Below are 21659 nucleotides of genomic sequence, written 5' to 3' on the forward strand. Positions count from 1 at the left end.
AGAACACAAGCACACAATCCAGTTTGTCTTCCACAAAACAAACACTGGAGAGTAGTACCGATAGGGAGGAACAGCCCCCAGCCCATATGAACTCTGCACTGCACCGCATTTGGTGTCTCCAATCCTGGACTGCTGCAAAAGGCAAGCCCATAGCCTGAGGCCTACTCCTCACCACAACTGAGGTCATGCAGCTCCCCCACTGTATCTCTCCCTCCAATAAACAAGAGTTAATCAAGGGAAAGCCAGCCAATAATATTAAAGCAGATACCAAAAGTTTCTTCAAATACATAAAGTGTGAAAGAAAGGTGAGAGTGGGTATCGGACTGCTGGAAAATGATGCTGGAGAGGTAGTAATGGGAGACGACAAAATAACAAAGAAACTGAATAAGTATTTTGCATCAGTCATCATTGTAGAAGACACTCTCAGTATGGTGAAAGTTCCAGGTGTCAAGGGACATGAAGTGTGTGAAGCTACCATAACTAGAGAAGGTTCTTGTGAAATGGAAAGTTTTGAAGGTGGATAAGTCACCTGGACTAGACGGTATACACCCCAGAGTTCTGAAAGAGGTTGCTGAAGAGATTGTGGAGGCATTAGTAATGATCTTTCAAGAATCACTAGATACTGGAATGATTCCAGAAGACTGGAAAATTGCAAATGTCACCCCACTCTTCACAAAAGGAGAAGAGACAGAAGAAAGGAATCTAAGAAGATGTTGGAGTCAGCTATTAAGAATGATGTCTCAGGGTATTTGGAGGCAAATGATAAAATGGACCACAGTCAGCATGGTTTCCACAAGGGAAAATCTTACCTGACAAATCTGTTGCAATTCTTTGAAGAAGTAACAAGCAGGATAGACAAAGGAGAATTGGTTGATGTTGTGTACTTGGGCTTTCAGAAGGCCTTTGACACATGAGGCTGCTCAACCTGTTACGAGTCCATGGTATTACAAGAAAGATTATAGCATTGATAAAGCAGTGGCTGATTGGCAGGAGGCAAAGAGCGGAAATAAAGGGAGCCTTTCCTGGTTGACTGCTAGTGACTAGTGGTGTTCCACAGGGGTCTGTATTGGGACTGACTCTTTTAACATTATCTGTCAATGATTTGGATGATGGAATTGATGGCTTTGTTGCAAAGTTTGCAGATGATATGAAGATAGGTGGAGGGGCAGGAAGTTTTGAGGAAGTAGGGAGGCTACAGAAGGACTGGGACAGATTAGGAGAATGGGCAAAGAAGTAGCAAATGGAATACAGTGTGGGGACGTGTATGGTCATATACTTTGGTAGAAGAAATGAAAGGGTTGACTATTTTCTAAATGGAGAGAAAATACAAAAAATGGAGGCACAATGGGACATGAGTCCTTGCTTAGGATTCCCTAAAAGTTCATTTGCGGGTTGAGTCTGTGGTGAGGAAGGCAAGTGCAACGTTATCATTCATTTAAAGAGGACTAGATTATAAATGCATGGATGTAATGTTCAGATTTTATAAAGCAATGTTGAGGCCTCACTTGGAGTACTGTGAGCAGTTTTGGGCCTCTTATCTTAGAAAGGATGTGCTGACACTGGGGAGGGTTCAAAGGAGGTTCATGAAAATGATTCCAGTACTGAATGGCTTGTCTTATGAAGAGCGTTTGATGGCTCTGGGCCTGTATTCACTGGAAATCAGAAGAATGAGGAGTGACCTCATTGAAACCTATCGAATGGTGAAAAGCCTTGATAGAGTGGATGTGGAGAGGATGTTTCCTAAAGTGGGAGAATCTAAGGCCAGAGGGTACAGCCTCAGAGTAGAGGGGCATCCTTTTAAAACAGAGATAAGAAGGAATTTCTTTTGCCAGAGAATGGTGAATCTGGGGAATTCATTGACACAGGCAGCCAAGGAGGCTGTATATTTAAGATGGGGTAGACCTACAGAACTTGAAGTTCTTAATGTCAAGCATTGTCTTGCTTTCATAAAAATAATTGTTTAAAAATGCCTTTGGTTGGACCCAGAGAGGCTACTGCGTTCAAACATTGCGCCATCCGACTGGAAACAATTCACTGCTCAGTAATGACTGAGACACCAGTTACGTCACAGAACTGTGAAGCTCATCTAATTTAATGTATAAAATGCACCTTTTTATCCTGATAATGGAGCAGTGTTGTCTGGGTACATTAGAACAGGAGAAGCAGATGTAGCTCATTTTAACCTCCACTCTGTCTAGTTTTCATTAAGATCACATCTGATGTGAATTGCTCCTCCATCTACCCACTTTTATTCCAAATCTCTAGGTATTCTTGCCTAACAGAAGTCAGTTAATCTTATTCTCGAAAGCCTCAAATCACTTCCTCTCCCTAGTCTGTAGGGGGAGAAAGTTCGTGATTTCACTAAACTTTTGTGTGAAAATCTGCTTTCTGACTTCGCACTTAAATGGGCTCTCTTTAATGTTAAGATTGCATCCTCTTGATTTGGATTTCCTTACCAGAGGAAATAATTGCTCTACATCTAATCAAGTACTTCAATCTTTTAACTACTTTGACTGGGTCATCCCATGGTTATGAGACAAATGGGAATGTTTGTACAACTACCTCATAGTTTAACACTTTAAACCCTGCTATAATCCCAGTGAATCTGCTGTTTCCTCTTGATGGGCCAATATCATTCCTTATTAACTGTATATGAGTGAAAACAGATGTGATCTGACCTTAAGTGTTCATCTGAATCACCTTGAGATGAAAACCAATGTTCATTGAGCTGTTTAGATTGCTTTGTGTCCTTGCAGACTAACTCACTTAATTTATGAATATGGTTATCAAAATATTTGTGTCCTTCCAAATCTCCAAGGTTCAAACTATTAAAAAATTATTTTGAGTTGTTTTTGTTGAATGTAAATTGCAATGACCTCACCTTTTCCCTCATTGGATTCCATCTGCCCATGTGGTGCACTGATTTCTCTTTTCTGTCTTCTTTCTCTAATCCCCACAGCAAACTGAGCCTCCTCCCTTGAGAATACCTGTGTATTGGGATGTACAATTTGGTAGAGCTTTATCCAGTGATTAAGAAGATATATGGTGTTCTGGCATTCATTAATCTGGGGACTGAGTTCAAGAACCGTGAGGTAAGTAGCAGCCCTATGAAACTCTAGTTTGGAGTATTGTATTCAGTTCTGGTCACCTCATTACAGGAAAGATGTGGAAGTTTTGGAGAGGGTTCTGAGGGGATTTACCAGGATGCTGCCTGGGTTAGACAGCATGTCTTATGAGAAATGCTTCAGTGAGCTAAAGCTTTTCTCTTTGGAATGAAGAATGTGAGGTGACTTGATATAATTGTATACAAAAATAATAGAATGCAAATGGAAAATACAAGACTATATAAATTTTAAGTGATGGGAAGAAAGTATAGGGGGAATGCTTGAGGTAGATTTTTGCACAGAGAGTGGTAAATATGTGGAATGCACTGCCAGGGTTACTTGTAGAGGGAGAAATGTTAGGGACATTTTAGATATTCACACGAGTGAATGAAAAAATGAAGAACTAATTGGGAGGGAAGGGTTAGATAGAACTTGGAGTAGATTAAAGGGTTGGCTCAACATTGTGAGCTGAAAAGCCTGACTATTCTATCTTCTATGTTCAGTTATTCAGATATTGACCTTGGTGATCTGAGATGAACTTAAGGTTTGGCCAGCTCAGAAATAGCTGGCCCAACACACGTGATGAAATGGTGAAGAACCAGGGGAATGCCCCCTGCCCCCAAACTAGGTTATATAAAGCAATCATTCCATACATATTGGGCCAGAATTAGCTTGAAGCACTCCACACCTCAAATTTTCCCCATTTGTTACTGCTATAGTTGCGACCATGTTGCCCCCACTGAACTGTAAGCCTCATTTTGCTAGTGCCCGACAAAAATTAATCTCGGGCAGATCCCAGATCTCTGCTACTTTACTGCCCTGTTGGCCTTGAGGTAGCTTGAGCTGGCCAGGATTATTCCAACTATTTCTCAGTGAATCTGATCACAGTTGAAATATTTTAAATAATTGAAAAAATGTAACAATTTTTCAAAATAAGTAAAATGTATAAAAATATTGCTCTGATTAAAGTAAGGAGCATATAAATGGTTGGAAAAAACTATTCTATCATCTTCCAGTAGGATGGTTCAATTTAGATGATCATTGAAAAAATATATGAATTTCTTCTGAATGTATACAAAATGCTGTTGGTAAATTCTCTCTGAAGTGATTGTATTCCTGTAGTTTGATAGACCTTCTAAGTGATTGTAATGGCTAGCCAAATATCCATTGATACTTAATGTATGCTAATTCAAGGGGTTATACCTGCAACAGTCCCACACACAAATAGTTTCTGATCGTGGCCAGACAGGAATAGGGAAGGTACAAAAGAGCAAGTATTTTTTCATTATGTGTTTAAGGATCAAGTTCTGATGCGCAAATCTTTTGAGAACATTTGGTATCAAAATGTGCTTGTTTGAGCTGGAAGGTCAAGTTACTAGTTCTAATGAGGATCTGTATGTCACAGAAGTTTGTTCAACTCTCCACAGAATTTAAAAAGATTTTGATAACTGGAAAATTTTACTCATTGGATGAGCCAAAAATGGAATAAATGTCACAAGAGCCAAATTTGGTTTGATTACTGTAATTTCTAGAACATCTGAATCAGCAGCCAATTACAAACATTCATTGACTCCTTATGTACTCGGCAAGGTTTCCTCTCTTTCTCTACAGTTGCGTTCCTATTCTACTCTAGCAAGCAAGTCGGGTCAGTCTATGTCTCATGCAATTCTTTAGGTCGATTATTGTTAAATTGCATGTTTATCAATTGTTGATTGGCTGGAATTCCAGCTTACAAACCTATAAGAACCTGCATTTTAATACTTGCATTTATCTCATATTCTTCAACATGGTGCATTTCAGTTGCTTCACGTTTCTGTTGTGTAGGAAAAGGCATTTTAGGACATTGAGAGGTGACTTGATACAGGTGTATAAAATTACAAAAGGCATAGAAAGAGTGGACAGACAGCACCTTTTTCCCAGAGCAGCAAGGCTAATATGAGGGGAAGAATTAAGATGATTGAAGGAAAGTATGGGGGGGGGGGGGGATGTCAGAAGTAAGATCTTTTACACAAGGAGTGGTAAGTACATTGAACGCACTTCTGAGGCAGATACCTTAGGGACCTTTAAGAAAGTCTGAGATAGATAGGCACATGGATAAAAGAAAAATAGATGACTATTTTGGAGGGTAGGGTTAGATTGATCTTGGAGTAGGTTAAAAGATTGGCTCAATATCATGGACTGAAGGACCTGTACTGTGCTGCTCTATGTTCTAAAGTTCAGAATCTAAGCCAAAATATTGTATGTTGCTTCAAACTGCAATAGCATATCTACAGATGACAGAATCTCCAGGGAGTTTTTTCTCGACTGCAATAACTAGCTGCTGCAAGATGTGTTTCTTGGGTAGCACTTACAGTTGGAGCAATACACATCACGTAGAATAGGAATCATACGTTTGCTCGTTATGTGCCCTGTCATGTGATGTGGGCGATCATGGTCTTGATCATGATTGTTCTTACTAATTTTTCTACAGAAGCCGCCTTCTAGGCAGTGCCTTTACAAGATGAGTGACCCCAGCCATTATTTTTTTTTATATATAATTTTTATTAAATTTTCAAAAAGAATACATGAAAAGATAAAATCTACCCCCCCTCCCCTTAACCATCCCCCCCCCATATGTAGTCCTACCTAAAAGAAAGAAAGAAAAAAAAAGAAGCCGCCTGGATATTGGAAGGTTTCCACATGCTCCATGGGATTCAAAATAAATTTGGTATAATTATTCGTTACTTTCCCCAAGTAACCAAATTCTTTGTCGGAGCACTTAAATATGACATCCTATCTTTTGTAAATAAGGGTGCCAAATATTCAAGAATGTTACATAATTATCTCTTAAATTATAAGTAATTTTTTCAAGTGGAATAGAACTAGCCATTTCATTATTCCAACAATCCATACTTAAACACGAATCAGATTTCCAAGTAACTGCTATAGTCTTCTTAGCTACTGCCAATGCAATTTTTATAAATTCTTTCTGATATTTATTCAATTTAAGTTTCGGTTTTATCCCTTCAATATCACCTAATAGAAATAATACAGGGTTATGTGGAAGTTGAATTCCAGTAATTTGTTCCAATAAGATTCTTAAATTTATCCAAAAAGGTTGAATTTTAAAACAAGACCAAGTAGAATGTAAAAAAGTACCAATTTCTTGATTACACCGAAAACATTTATCAGATAGATTTGAGTTTAATCTATTTATTTTTTGTGGTGTAATATATAATTGGTGTAAAAAATTATATTGTACTAATCTAAGTCGAACATTTATTGTATTTGTCATACTATCCAGACAAAGTCTTGACCAATTTATTTCATCAATATTAATATTCAAATCTGTTTCCCATTTTTGCTTTGACTTATGGGTTCCTTGTTTAATTGTCTGTTCTTGAATCAAATTATACATACAAGAAACAAATTTTTTAATTTTTCCTTTTTGAATTAAAATTTCAATTTCATTAGCTTTTGGCAAAAACATTGTTTGACCCAGTTTACCTATCAAGTAAGCCCTTAACTGAAAATAACAAAAGAAAGTATTATTAGATATTTTATATTTATCCTTTAATTGTTCAAATCAACTTAGATTTATTGCATCTTTTTTCGATGATCAAAAACCAGCATGGATTAAAATAGAACTAGACAAGGTAGGAGAAAATAAACCTGAAGATTTTATATATAAATGGGAATCTAAATGGATACGGGAAAAGAAAGAATCTCCTATATTAACACACTTGATTGATCTATGGAATAAGATAAATGTTGATAAGGAAACGCAGAAATCTCTATTAGCAAGGAGACCTTTGTTTCAGAACAGACTTATTCCTTTTACAATGGACAATCAACTTTTATATAATTGGTACCAAAAAGGGATTAAATTTATAGGAGATTGTTTTGACCCCAGCCATTATTGATACTCTTCAGAGATTGTCTGCCTGGCATCAGTGGTCGCATAACCAGGACTTGTGATATGCACCAGCTGCTCGTACAACCATCCATCTCCCATTCCCATGGCTTCACATGATCCTGATCGTAGGGCTAAACACCTTGCCCGAAGGTGACCTGCAGGATAGCAGAGGAAAAGAGTGCCTTACCTTTGGTGGAGACGTACGGTATCTTCAATCTCCACCCCCACCACCCAAGAATGAGATGGGAATTGGAAACTGAATTGCTTTACTATTGTCAGGTGTACTGAAGTACGATGAAAAGCATTTTGTTTATATGCCATCTGGACAAGTCGTGTATAAGTACATCAACATAACAGAATTGGAATACAGAATGCAGAATATAATGCTGCAGTTACAGAGAAAGTGCAGTTCAGCTGAGCAAATCAAGTGCAAGAGTTGAGAAGGTAAATTGGAAGATTAAGCATTCATCTTTTAGGGAATGTGAGGTTTGTTCAAGCATCTGTTAACAATGGAATAGGGGTTGTCCTTGAGACTGGTGGTATGTACTCTTCATTTTATGTATCTTCTGCTCAGTGGGAAGAGGGAAAAGAGAGAATGACTGTGGCAGGTGGTCTCCTTGACTACATTGATTGCTTCCATAAGGCAACAGGAAGTGTAGACTGAGTCAATGAAGGGGAGGCTAGTTCACGACACATACCATTTTATTTTGGTCTTGGGCAGAGCAGTTGTCATCCAAGGCTGTGATGGAACCTGATAGGATTCCTTCTATCATGAAGAGTGAAGACAAGATAGGAGAAGAAAGCCTCCTTGGACATTTAGGGAGAAATTTAGGGAGAAATTCTTCTATACCCACCTCTTCAAGGTGGTATGTATAAGGCATTTGCAATTCAGTAAGTCCATTCTCACATGCTTTGTAGTTTTGGTGTGAAGAAGGTCCAGTCTCTCAAATTTTACTGAGTTTTTTGAAGAGTTGATGACAATGATAGATGAGGGTAGGTCAGTGGATGTTGTCTTAAAGTAAAACATTTGACAAAGTCCCTCATGATAGGCTGTCCAGAAGATTAAGTCACACATGGTTCATGTTGAGTTGGTAAGTATGGCTTGGTCATAGAGGACAGACAGCAATGGTTGAGGAGTGTTTCTCTAATTGCAGGTTTGTGACTAGTGGTATCCTACAAAGATTAGTGCTGGGACATCTGATGTTTGTGGTATGTAGTTTATAAACACTCAGTGACCACTTTATTAGTAACCTCCTGCTAGTTGGAGTCTCTTGCCTGGAGTGGAACTGTCAAAATATGTCCGTTTAAGATTAGAGGAGGGTAAGTTTAAACGAGAATTATGAGGCAAGTGTTTGGGATGCAAAACCTGGGGAAGTAGTAGAAACAAATGTGATAGCAACATCTATCTATTTATTTATTTAGAGATACAGCATGAATAGGCTCTTCCAGCCCAGCCGGCCAGCAGCTCCTGACAATGCTTAATTTAATCACGGGGCATTCTACAATGACCAATTAACTTACTAACCGGTATGTTGTTGGACAGTGAGAGGAAAGCAGAGCAGCTGGAGAAAGCACACACATTCCACAGGGGATACCGAGGCCATTGGGATTGAATTCCAAATTTCAGTAAGAGGGATTTAGAGAGAGAGGGACATGCACCATGAGCAGGAATGGTCAGACTGGCATCACAGTGGATTGTGATGCATTGATGAACCTGAGAACTGGGAGAACAAGATGTTTGAAGATTTATTTGCTGACCTTGGCCATCCTTGCTCAGTCATTAAACGTTTTATGGTACTGTGTCAAAATCATTATGACAGCACAGCTGCTGTTGTAGGTATGTCTCTGCTACCTTCTCTCATCTCTTGGATCCCATGGAAAAGAGAATGTTATGTTTCCTCTCTTCTCCACTAAGGCCTAAACTATGGAGCCTCCTTCCTCTGGTGTTGCACCATCTCTTCATCGCCCCCAAAATGGCATCTACCACCTTGGTGAGGTGATAAAGCATTTCCCTTTTATAACGCTGGTTCAGGGCATTGCAATCATCTTGAAGTGGTACTAATCTATCCAGAAACTTTAGTTGTAAAACAAGCAACAAAGCGATCTTAGTATGGATGGATGCCGAATTCTTCATAGAGACTGGATTGTACTGAGATACATTGCCATGACTGAAAGAGAGGGAGGAGGGGAGAACTCCAAACCAGACTGAAATGAAGGTGTATGAAACTTCCTCCACCCAGCATCTTGTTAGCAAATGTACAGTTGCTGGAGAACAAGATTGGGGTCAAGGTTGCTGTATCAGAGGGAAATGAGGAATTGCTGCACACTGCATTTCACAGAGACACGGCTCACTCACAACACACCAGATTCAGCAATCAGATCTGAGGACTTTTTGATACACAGGATGGACTGGACTGCTGATACAGAGAAGGCCAAAGGTGGGGTTCTATATTTTATGACTAAGCTCCTTGTGGTGCCCAGATGCAGTGCATCTTGTTGCATTATTGTTCCTCCAACATGGACCATCTAGGTATATGTAACAATGCATGGTGGAGAGTATATTCATTGTTTGTATCACAGCCTGGTATGGAAACACCAATGCCCCTAAATGGAAAGTCCTACAAAAAGTAGTGGACGGCCCAGTCCATCGTGGGTAAAGCCCTCCCCACCATTGAGCACATCTACAGCAAAATAGTATTGATCATCAATGACCCACACCATCCAGGACATACTTTCTTCTTGCTGCTGCCATTAGGTAAAAGGAATAAAGCCTCAGGACTCACACCACCAGGTTCAGGAGCAGTCATTACCCCTCAACCATCAGGCTCTTGAAGCAGAGGGGATAACTTCACTCACTCTAACACTGAACTGTTAACATAACCTATAGACAGCCGTGAGAAGGCACAGAGGAACATCTGGAGAAACTTCTGAAATGCCCGGTTCGCTGCCACTGCTACTGTGCGATCAAGAATCTCCAGAGGGAAGGCCCCAAAATCCCCGGCTTTGCCTGCTGCTGGTGACCGAGGCTGGGGTTGAAGCGTTCGGCAGAGATGGTGCTCGGTACTCGGTGTCAGAGGGCTGATCGGAGCTCGAAGTTTTCGGACGACTCAGAGTCGGACTGTGGTCGGGCATGGCAGGGAGAGTTTTCTTCCTTCTCCCGTCTGCGTGAGATGTGGGACTTCCGAGAGACTTTGAACTTTTTTACTGTGCCATGGCCTGTTCTTCATCAAGTTATGGTATTGTTGCACTGTTGTAACTATATGTTATAATTATGTGGTTTTTGTTAGTTTTTCAGTCTTGGTCTGCCCTGTGTTTCTGTGATATCAGACTGGAGGAATATTGTATCATTTCTTAATGCATGCATTACTAAATGACAATAAAGGAGGACTGCGCGTCGTCATAATCTAATCTAATATATTCTGTGTTTATTTGTTATTATTTGCTGAGTGACTGTCAGAAGAAATGGAAATAGGCAGTTAGAGCAGAGCCATTCCCCTCAAAAATAAGTATATGCATTGGATATTTTAGTGAGGGATGACCTCCCGAGAGATGCCATGGCGACTGGGTTACGGGCACTGAGCATGGGTCTGTGGTGCAGAGGGAAAAAGAGAGAGAAGGGAGTGGTAGTGATAGGGGACTCAATAGTGAGGGGAACAGACAGGAGATTCTGTGGACGTGAACAGGACACCCGGATGGTATGTTGCCTCCCAGGTGCCAGGGTCAGGAATGTTCAGATCACGTCCACAACATTTTGGAGAGGGAGGGAGAGCAGCCAGATGTCTTGGTACATATTGGCACCAATGACATAGGAAGGAAAAGCAAATAGGTCCAGAAAAGAAAATTTAAAGAGCTAGGTAGAAAGCTGAGAAGCAGGACATCTCGGGTAGTAATTTCTGGGTTGCTACCTGTGCCACGCACCAGTGAGGGTAGAGACAGGATGATTTGGCAGATAAATGTGTGGCTGAGAAGCTGGTGCAGGGGACAGGGCTCCAGGTTCTTGGATCATTGGGATCTCTTCTGGCGGAGGTATGACCTGTTCAAAAGTGATAGGTGGCACCTGAACCTGAGTGGGACCAATATTCTTGCGGGCAAGTTTGTTAGAGCTGTTTAAGCTTATTTGGCAGGGGGTGGGATGGGAACTAGAATGAAGAGACTCAGGATAGGATGGATGGTAAAAAAAAAATACAGATAGCATGCAGTCAGACAGACAGGAAGGGCGGGCAGGTGATAGGACTTAGTTGCAACCAACAGGCTGAGTATCAAAACATTAGCGATGAAGAACCAGAAAGGATAGCAAAATGGTACTCAAGGTGTTGTATCTAAATGCACGTAGTATAAGAAATAAGGTGGAAGATCTTGTTATACTAGTACAGATTGCCAGGTATAAAGTTGTGGCCATCACTGAATCATGGCTGAAGGATGGTTGTGGTTGGGAGCTGAATGTTCAAGATTACTCATTATATCGGAGAGATAGGAAGGTAGACAGAGGGGGTGGTGTGGCTCTACTGGTAAAGAATGGCATCAAATCAGTAGAAAGATATGACATAGGTTGGGAAGACGTTGAATCCTTGTGGGTTGAGTTAAGGAACTGCAAGGCTAAAAGGATGTTGATGGCAGTTATATACAGGCCTCCCAACAGTGGCTGGGAGGTGGACCACAGATTACAACAGGAAATAGAAAAGGCATCTCAAAAGGGCAATGTTATGGTAGTCATGGGAGATTTTAACATGCAGGTCGATTGGGAAAATTAGGTTGGTAATAGACCTCGAGAGTAAGTCATTGAATGCCTAAGAGATGGCTTTTTAGAGCAGTTTTCATGAGCCTACTAGGGGATCAGCTATACTGAATTGGTGTTATGTAATAAACCAGAAGTGATTAGGGAGCTTGAGGTAAAAGAACCCTTAGGAACCAGTGATCACAATATGATTGAGTTCAACTTGAAATTTGATAGGGAGAAAGTGAAGTCTGATGTAGCAGTATTTCCCTGGAGTAAGGGAAATTACAGTGGTATGAGAGAGGAGTTGGCTGAAGTAAATTGGAAGGAGCTGCTGGCAGGGATGACAGCAGAGCAGCAATGGTGTGTGTTTCAGGGAAAAGTGAGGAAGGTGCAGGACATGTGCATCCAAAAATGAAGAAATACTCAAATGGTAAAATAGTACAACCGTGGCTGACTAGGGAAGTCAAAGCTAATGTAAAAGCAAAAGAGAGGGCAAATAACAAAGCAAAAATTAGAGGGAAGATAGAGAATTGGGAAGTTTTTAAAAATCTACAGAAAGCAACTAAAAAAATTATTTGAAGGGAAAAGATGAAATATGAAAGCAAGCTAGCAAATAATATCAAAGTGGATAGTAAAAATTTTTTCAAGTATGTTAAAAATAAAGGAGAAATGAGAATGGATATAGGACCACTAGAAAATGAGGCAGGAGAAATAATAACAGGGGACAAGGGGCTGGCAGATGAACTAAATGATTATTTTGTGTCAGTCTTTACTGTGGAAGACACTAGCAGAATGTTGTAGTGTGTGAAGGAAGTGAAGTGGGTGCAGTTACTGTTACAAGAGAGAAGGTGCTCAAAAAGCTGAAAGACCTAAAGGTACATAAGTCACCCGGATCAGATGAACTGCACCCGAGGGTTCTGAAAGAGGTAGCGTTTGAGATTGTGGCGGCGTTAGAAATGATCCTTCAAAAATTACTGGACTCTGGCATGGTGCCAGAGGACTGGAAAATTGCAAATGTCACTCCACTCTTTAAGACAGGAGGAAGGCAACAGAAAGGAAATTATAGACCAGTTAGCCTGACCTCAGTGGTTTGGAAGATGTTAGAGTCAATTGTTAAGGACGTGTGATGACTACCTGGTGACACAGGACAAGATAGTCTGAAGTCAGCATGGTTTCCTTTCAGGAAAATCCTGCCTGATGAATCTGCTGGAATTCTTTGAGGAGATAAAGTAGGATAGATAAAGGGGATGAGGTGGATGTTTTATATTTGGACTTTCAGAAGACCTTTGACAGGGTGCCACACATAAAGCTGCTTACCAAGTTAAGATCCATAGGATTACAGGAAAGTTACTAACATGGTTAGAGCATTGGCTGATTGGTAGGAGGCAGCGAGTGGGAATAAAAGGATCCTATTCGGGTTGGCTGCCTGTGATTAGTGGTGCTCCGCAAGGGTCGGTGTTAGGACCACTTCTTTTTATGCTGTATATAAATGACTTAGATGATGGAATCGATGTCTTTGTTTCCAAGTTTGCAGATGATACGAAGATTGGTGGAAGGGCAGGTAATGCTGAGGGAACAGGTAGGCTGCAGAAGGACTTATACAGATTAGGAGAATGGGTGAGAAAGTGTCAAATAAAATACAATGTTGGAAAATGCATGGTCATGGACTTTGGTAGTAGAAATAAATATGCGGACTATTTTCTAAATGGGGAGAAAATCCAAAAATCTGAGATGCAAAGGGATTTGGATGCCCTTGTGCAGAACGTCTTAAAGGTTAACTTGCAGTTTGAGTCAGTGGTGAGGAAGGCATATGCCATGTTAGCATTCATTTCAAGAGGTCTAAAATACAAAAGCAAGAATGTGATACTCAGGCTTTATAAGGCACTGGTGAGGCCTCACCTTGAGTATTGTGAACAATTTTGGGCCCTCTATCTTAGAAAAGATGTGCTGGCATTGGAGGGGGTCCAGAGGAGGTTCACAAGGATGATTCCAGGAATGAAAGGGTTATCATATGAGGAACGTTTGATGGCTCTGGGTCTGTACTCGCTGGAATGCAGAAGGATGAGGGGGGATCTCCTTGAAACCTTTCAAATGTTGAAAGGCCTAGACAGAATAGATATGGAAAGGATGATTCCCAATGATGGGAGGGTCTAGGACAAGAGGGTACAGCCTCAGGATAGAGGGGCGCCCTTTCAAAACAGAGATGAGAAATTTCTGTAGCCAAAGGGTGGTGAATTTGTGGAATTTGTTGCCACATGCAGCTGTGGAGGCCAGGTCATTGGGTGTATTTAAAGCAAAGATTGATAGGTTCTTGATAGGACATGGCATCAAAGGTTACGGGGAGAAGGCTGGGAACTGGGGTTGAGGAGGAGAAGAAAAAAGGATCAGCCATGATTGAACTGCAGAGCAGACTCGATAAGCCAGATGGCCTAATTCTGCTCCAATGTCTTATGGTCTTATTATTCTTTATTTGTTTTACCTTTTGTATTTGCACATTTTGTTGTCTTTTGTACATTGGTTGTTTGTCTGTTCTATTGGGTGTGGTCTTTCATTGATTCTATTGTGTACTTACTGCGAATGCCTGCAAGAAACAAATCTCGGGGTGTATATGGTGACACATGTACTTTGACAATAAATGTACTTTTGAACTTTTTGATCATGAGGCTCAATTTAATCATGTATAATGATCCACATGCCTACTTTTTGAACCTCTTTCTAACTGAGATGAGAGCACAGTTATCACAGAGTCAGAGTTGTGCAGAATTGGAAACCGGCCCTTCACCCTGGCTCCTGTCTAGTGACTGAGATGCCTGTCCATGCCAATCACATTTTCCTTTATTTCTCCCATATTCCTCCTATCCTTTCCCAGCCATGCACTCGTCTAAATACTTTTTAAACACTGTGATTGTACTTGCCTCTATCACCTCCTATGTCAATTTGTTCCATATACCCACCACCCTCTCTGTGTGAAAAACTTGCCCCTCAGACCTCTTTTAAACACTCCCCCTCTCAGTGTAAACTAATTTCTTCTAAAATGATTAAAAGAAAGTGTAGCCCCCTCACCGGGCTCGTAAGTAACAGTGGGGAGAAGGCCACCTTTCATAAACAATATACGTCTAGGGTCGGTATGATTTCAGGTTCAATCAAACAGGAACATTGTGATGTTCTGATTAAAGAAATCTCGATTTCAACAAATGCCATTTAAATACTGTCCATACACAATTATTGGTTTCATCTAACTATTGGTTTCAGCTTTACCAAACAGTTATGAAAAGAAAAAAAAAATAAAAGGGCCCATTACAGTTAAACCAGTCTAAATGTGCACATAATGTTGGAAATGATAATGATATGAGATCTTCCAAAACTGGATATTTGGGGATGTATCTCCTACTCAGGTGCTAGACCCACAGTCTGCCACATTTTCAAACTCCCCTCAAAAACCATCTCAAGCAAACTGGCTTTCCCTCTTTCAGGACTGTTGCCCTTCCTCCTCGGAACCATTCATCTGCACAAAGCACTTCTTGCAACAGGGACTCTCCTTCCCACGGCATTCTGAGCCATGTTCTCTCCTGTCCTCTCCGCAGCTCCGGCAAGAAAGACCCCAAACCAGACTACTGTCCGTCACAAATCTCTCTCTGCCCCGCTCCCTCAAGAACTTTCTCCCGATTCCACCATGCTGATTGGGGGACACAACATTTCTAAGCTAAACAGGAGGGCTTCTTATCTTTAGATGAAACCAAAACATTCTACCAGCAAGACACATCACTTTCGCAAAAAATGCTAAAATGAAATACCTACAGCATAGCAAGATTACTTTAGATTCTAATTTCTGATTCCGCCACCCTTGGGTAAAGACTGCCATTGCTGACCCTATCGATTCACCTCATAATTTTACTAATCTATAGGGTCACCCCTCTCCACTTTCACTCCTTTGAGAACAATCCCAGACTACATAAACTCTCCTTGTAACTAGAGCCCTCCATTCAAGCCCACATCCTGGTGAATATCTTCTATCTTTATTTATTTGTTTATTGAGCTAAAGCGCGGACTAGGCCCTTTCTGCTCTTTGAGATGCACCGCCGAGCAACCCCAGATTTAATACTAGCCTAATCATGGGATAATTTACAATGATCAATTAACCTACTATCCAATATGTCTTTGGACTGTTGGAGGAAACCAGAGCACCTGGAGAAAACCCATGCTTTCCATGGGGAGGATGTACAGACTCCTTACAGATGACATCAGAATTAAATACTGAGTTCTGACGCTCCAAGCTGTAATAGTGTCGCGTTAACACTTATGGCATTACCAGAACTATACGCAATATTCCTAGTGTGACTAGCAAATGACTTGTACAGATTCAGGTTCAATATAGTGATTGCTCCCTTCCAATTTCTGACTTCCACCTCCGCCAACTTGATAAACAATACCTTTCTACAACTGTGATACTACCCCTGTTTTGCAATGCCACTCCCCCACCTCATTTACCTCCTACTCTGTCCCTTTTGAAACATCTAGCAGTCATGCCTGTCCTTGTGACAACCAAGTCTCTGTTTCAGCCACAACATCATATTTCCATGTACTAATCCAAGTTCATCACCCTTATTCCTGATATTACTTGTATAAAATGCATACTCACCCCACTGACTGCAATCTTGCCCAATCAGCTGTCTATCCTTCTCCACAGACTCTCTACACTAGGCTCAGCAATCTCCTCCCTCGCCTCCCACAGTAGCCTGGGGTACATCTCATCCGGTCCTGCCGACTTATCCAACTTCATGCTTTCCAAAAGCTCCAGCACATCCTCTTCCTTAATATCTACATGCTCAAGCTCTTCAGTCCACTGCAAGTCATCCCTACAATCACTAAGGTCCTTTTCCATAATGAATACTGAAGTAAAGTATTCATTAAATACTTCTGCTATTTCCTCCGGTTCCATACACACTTTCCCACTGTCACACTTGCTAGGTCCTATTCTTTCACGTCTTATCCTCTTGCTCTTCACATTCTTGTAGAATGCCTTGGGGTTTTCCTTAATTCTGCCCGCCAAGGCCTTCTCATGGCCCCTTCTGGCTCTCCTAATTTCCTTCTTAAGCTCCTTCCTGTTAGCCTTCTAGATCTCTAACATTCCCTTGCTCTCTGAACCTTTCGTAAGCTTTTCTTTTGTTCTTGACTAGATTTACTACAGCCTTTGTACACCACGGTTCCTGTACCCGACCATAACTTTCCTGTCTCATTGGAACGTACCTGTGCAGAACTCCGTACAAATATCCCCTGAACATTTGCCTCATTTCTTCCATAACTTTCCTTGAGAACATCTGTTCCCAATTTAAGCTTCCAATTTCCTGCCTGATAGCCTCATAATTCCCCTAACTCCAATTAAACGCTTTTCTAACTTGTCTGTTCCTATCTCTCTCCAATGTTATTTTAAAGGAGATAGAATTATGATCACTATCTCCAAAATGCTCTCCCACTGAGAGAGCTGACACCTGACCAGGTTCATTTCTCAACACCAAATCAATACAGTCTCTCCTCTTGTAGGCTTATCTACATATTGTGTCAAGAAACCTTCCTGAACACACCTAACAAACTCCACCCCATCTAAACCCCTTGCTCTAGGGAGACGCCAATCGATATTTGGGAAATTAAAATCTCCCATCACAACAACTCTGTTATTATTACACCTTTCCAGGATCTATTTCCCTATCTGCTCCTTGATATCCCTATTGGGCGGCCTATAAAAAACACCCAGTAGAGTTATTGACCCTTCCTGTTCCTAACCTCCACCCACAGAGACTCCGTAGACAATCTCTCCATGACTTCCACCTTTTCTGCAGCCGTGACACTATCTCTGATCAACAGTGCCACGCCCCCACCTCTTTTGCCTCCCTCCCTGTCCTTTCTGAAACATCTAAAACCCAGCACTTGAAGTAACCATTCCTGTCCCTGAGCCATCACATCATAGTTCCATGTACTGATCCACGCTCTAAGCTCATCCGTTTTGTTCATAATACTCCTTGCGTTAAAATAGACACACCTCGAACCGTTGGTCTGAGCGTGTCCCTTCTCTATCACCTGCCTATCCTCCCTCTCGCACTGTCTCCAAGCTTTCTCTATTTGTGAGGCAACCACCTCTTCCCCAGTCTCTTCAGTTCGGTTCCCACCCCCCAATAATTCTAGTTTAAACTCTCCCCAGTAGCCTTAGCAAACTTTCCTGCCGGGATATTGGTCCCCCTGGGATTCAAGTGCAACCTGTCCTTTTTGTACAGGTCACACCTGCCCCAAAAGAGGTCCCAATGATCCAGAAATCTGAATCCCTGCCCCCTGCTCCAATCCCTCAGCCACGCATTTATCCTCCACCCAATCTATTCCTATACTCACTGTCACGTGACACAGGCAATAATCCCGAGATTACTACCTTTGCAGTCCTACTTCTAAACTTCCTTCCTTAAATCCCTGTAGTCTGTTTTCAGGACCTCTTTCCCTTTCCTACCTATGTCATTGGTACCAATATGTAACATGATCCCTGGCTGTTCACCTTTCCACTGCAGGATATCGTGGACGCGATCTGAAACACCCTGGACCCTGGCACCTGTGAGGCCAACTACCATCCGAGTTTCTATCCTGCGTCCACAGAATCGCCTGTCTGACCCCCTAATTAGAGAGTCCCATATCACTACTGCCTTCCTCTTCCTTTCCCTACCCTTCTGAGTCACAGGGCCGGACTCTGTGCCAGAGGCACGGCCACTGTTGCTTCCCCCAGGGAGGCTGTCCCCCCCAACAGTACTCAAACAGGAGTACTTTTTGTTCAGGGGGACAGCCACAGAGGTACTCTCGAGTACCTGACTCTTCCCCTTCTCTCTCCTGACTGTTACCCACTTACCTGTCTCCCGTGGCCCCGGTGTGACCACCTGCAGATAACTCCTTTCTATCACCTCCTCTGGTGGAGTTGTAGCTCGATAACCTTTGTCTGGTCTCTCCCTGACCAGACAAAAGTCATCGAGCTGCAACTCCAGTTCCCTAACGCGCTCCCTTAGGAGCTGCAGCTCGACACACCAGACGCAGATATGGCTGTCCGGGAGGCTGGGAGACTGAGGAACAGATCAGGAGGCAGATTTTGGAAAGTTGCAAAAATATCAGGGTTGTTGTTATGAGGGACTTCAATTTCCCTAACATTGATCAGCAACTCCTTTGTGCGAAAGCGGTGGATGGGATGGAATTTGTTTGCTGAGTCCAGGAAGAATTCCTGACTCAATATGTAGACAGGCCAACAAAAGGAGAGGCCATATTGGATTTGGTGCTATGCAATGAAGCAGGTCAAGGGTCAGATCTCTGAGTGGAAAGGTGTTTTGGAGGCAGAAGAGACAAATAAAGTTACAATGGGTCAGCTGGATTAAACATTGTGTAGATCAGTGGATTGTTTTGCAATAGTTTAAAAAAGCATCAATAGTATAATGAGGGGAAATTGCTGTCTGATGAAAAACATCTCTTTCAATTTGGTGTCAGATCTCACAAACATGTTGGAATGAGGACTGAAATGAGATATAAACAGGAATATGCATCAGTGAAGAACATAGTGGTGTGATAATGGCTATTTGCAGCCTGTCAATATTCAGAAAAGCAGAAGTGAGCACTAACAACAGCTGACTGAGCTGCTTTTTGTCTGAGAACTATTAAAAAGGAGCATAAGTGCACGTACTGTGCATCATAATAAGGCAAATTGGCCTCAAGATTACATTTCAGAAAAGATAGTGTACTCACACAATATTTCTGTATTAAGTATCCTTGTCTGCTATTTTAATCCAAGGTTAATTCTATATTGGAACAGCAATGAAAGAAATTGTGCATTTTGTAGGTGCTTCAATTATAGTTGTTGTACAATACAATTTGCAGATGTGTTACCAAACAGAGCATAATGCAGTTATAAATGGTGGATTATTGGTATTGAATTTTTCATGTTGTTTTAAGTGCTATATGTACAAAAGGGATGTATGGGGTGGTTGGGTCCTGACTAAATATCAGGATATGCCAATAGTGATTATATAGCTTCTACCAACCAAGAATGCTTTTAGAAAGGGTAATTGAATATCAAAATGATGACTTTTTATGTTTTATTGATTTCACTAAAGCATTTGACAAAGTGCAACATGAAAAATTATTTCAAATTCTCGCTAAACTAAACATTGACAGAAGGGACCAACAACTGCTTCAAATTGGAACCAAACAGCGGCGGTAAAAGTTGATGATAATATAAGCAGTTGGACTAAAGTTCAAAGAGGAGTTAGACAGGGATGCGTTGCCTCACCAGAATTATTCAGTATCTATAGTGAAATGATTCTCAGAGAAATAGAAGACCTAGATGGGATAAAAACTGGAGGTGTTAACATCAACAATATAAGATATGCAGACGATACCACCCTAACAGCAAGTGCTGCAGGAAACCTACAAATCCTCCTGGACAAAGTAGTACAAACAAGTGCAGATTTTGGTCTAACCATCAACTGTTTTTATATTTTTAAAAAATGTATGGTAATATCAAAACAGCAGGATACTCCCAACTGCCAGTAGCACATCGGTAACCAAGAGATTGAACAAAAGACCAGCTTTAATTACCTTGGTAGCTTTATATCACAAGATGCTATAAGTAAAGTAGAAATAAAAAGAAGAATTGCCATTGCCAAAACCAACTTCCCAAAAATGAAGCCCATTTTTACCAACACACATTTCTATAACAACAAGGCTGAGGCTACTAAAATGAGAACATTAAATGAGAGGAAATTTAAATTCCTGGGCCATGTCATCAGAAAGGGAGAAATAGACTGCCTTACATTACAAGGCCGTATGCCTGGGAAATGCGGAAGGGGAAGGCAAAGAAGAAACTATATGGACACTGTGAAAGAACTAACAGATCCAAGTGTGCGAGATATCATTGACGCTGCTTGGGATCGTTCGATGTGGAAAGTCATGATCGCCCAAGCGTATAACGCGCAAGGCACATGAAGAGGAAGATGTACAAAAATTAAATATAACCATGAGTATTGCAAGTATTTGTACAATATATTCCCGATAAGGGTGTTGTAAATACATTAATTATATGACTCAATGTTTAGTAAGTTCACAATCCATTATTTAATAGTACTGAGTGCAGCAAACATGGGAGAGAAATATCGATAAAAGACCCTGTAAATCAGGGGTCCCCAACCTTTTTTGCACTGCGGACCGGTTTTATATTGACAATATTCTTGCGAACCGGCTGACCGGCGGGGGGGGGGGTGGGGGGAGCGCGGGATAGGGTTGCCAACGGACAAGAGTAGCAGTCAAATACGTTGTGTTTACCCTGAGAAAGACTACCATAACCATGGAAGCCTTGCGCGGGCACCTGTGTGCACATGCGTGTACGTGCCAATTTTTTTCTACAGATCGTTTTTGGCGATTCTATTCAGTGAAACTACACTGTACATACATTACTTCTAACTTATATAGGCTGTGTATTTATCATATCATTCCTGCTTTTACTATATGTTAGTGTTATTTTAGGTTTTGTGTGTTATTTGGCATGATTTGGTAGGTTTTTTTTGGGTCTGGGAACGCTCAAAAATTTTTCCTATATAAATCAATGGTAATTGCTTCTTCGCTTTACGCCATTTCAGCACGAAAGGTTTCATAGGAACGCTCTACCTTTGCAGGGGAAATACAGGACAAAGGAGGTCCCGGATGGGACAAACCAATTTAGCCCAATATACGGGATGCCCTGGCTAATACGAGATGGTTGGCAACCCTGGGGAGGGGGGGGTGCGGGGTGTTAATCATGACCGAAATATAGATGATAAGTCAATTAGAAACGACAGGAATTCTGCAGCTGCTGGAAATTCAAGCAACACACATCAAAGTTGCTGGTGAACGCAGCAGGCCAGGCAGCATCTGTAGGAAGAGGTGCAGTCGA

General features: G+C 41.4%; 1 protein-coding gene across 1 annotated transcript in view; it reads left to right on the forward strand.

The window, feature by feature from the left end:
• Positions 1–2967: 2967 nt before the first annotated feature.
• Positions 2968–21659, forward strand: part of fam98a (family with sequence similarity 98 member A) — a 206107-nt gene continuing 187415 nt past the window's right edge. The window contains exon 1 of the mRNA XM_063055531.1: positions 2968–3092. Coding sequence (XP_062911601.1) covers positions 3043–3092 — 50 coding nt within the window. The 5' untranslated portion in view covers positions 2968–3042. The remainder of the gene's footprint in view (positions 3093–21659) is intronic.

The sequence above is a fragment of the Mobula hypostoma genome, chromosome 8, assembly GCF_963921235.1.
Source record: "Mobula hypostoma chromosome 8, sMobHyp1.1, whole genome shotgun sequence".
Classification (NCBI taxonomy): Eukaryota; Metazoa; Chordata; class Chondrichthyes; order Myliobatiformes; family Myliobatidae; genus Mobula; species Mobula hypostoma.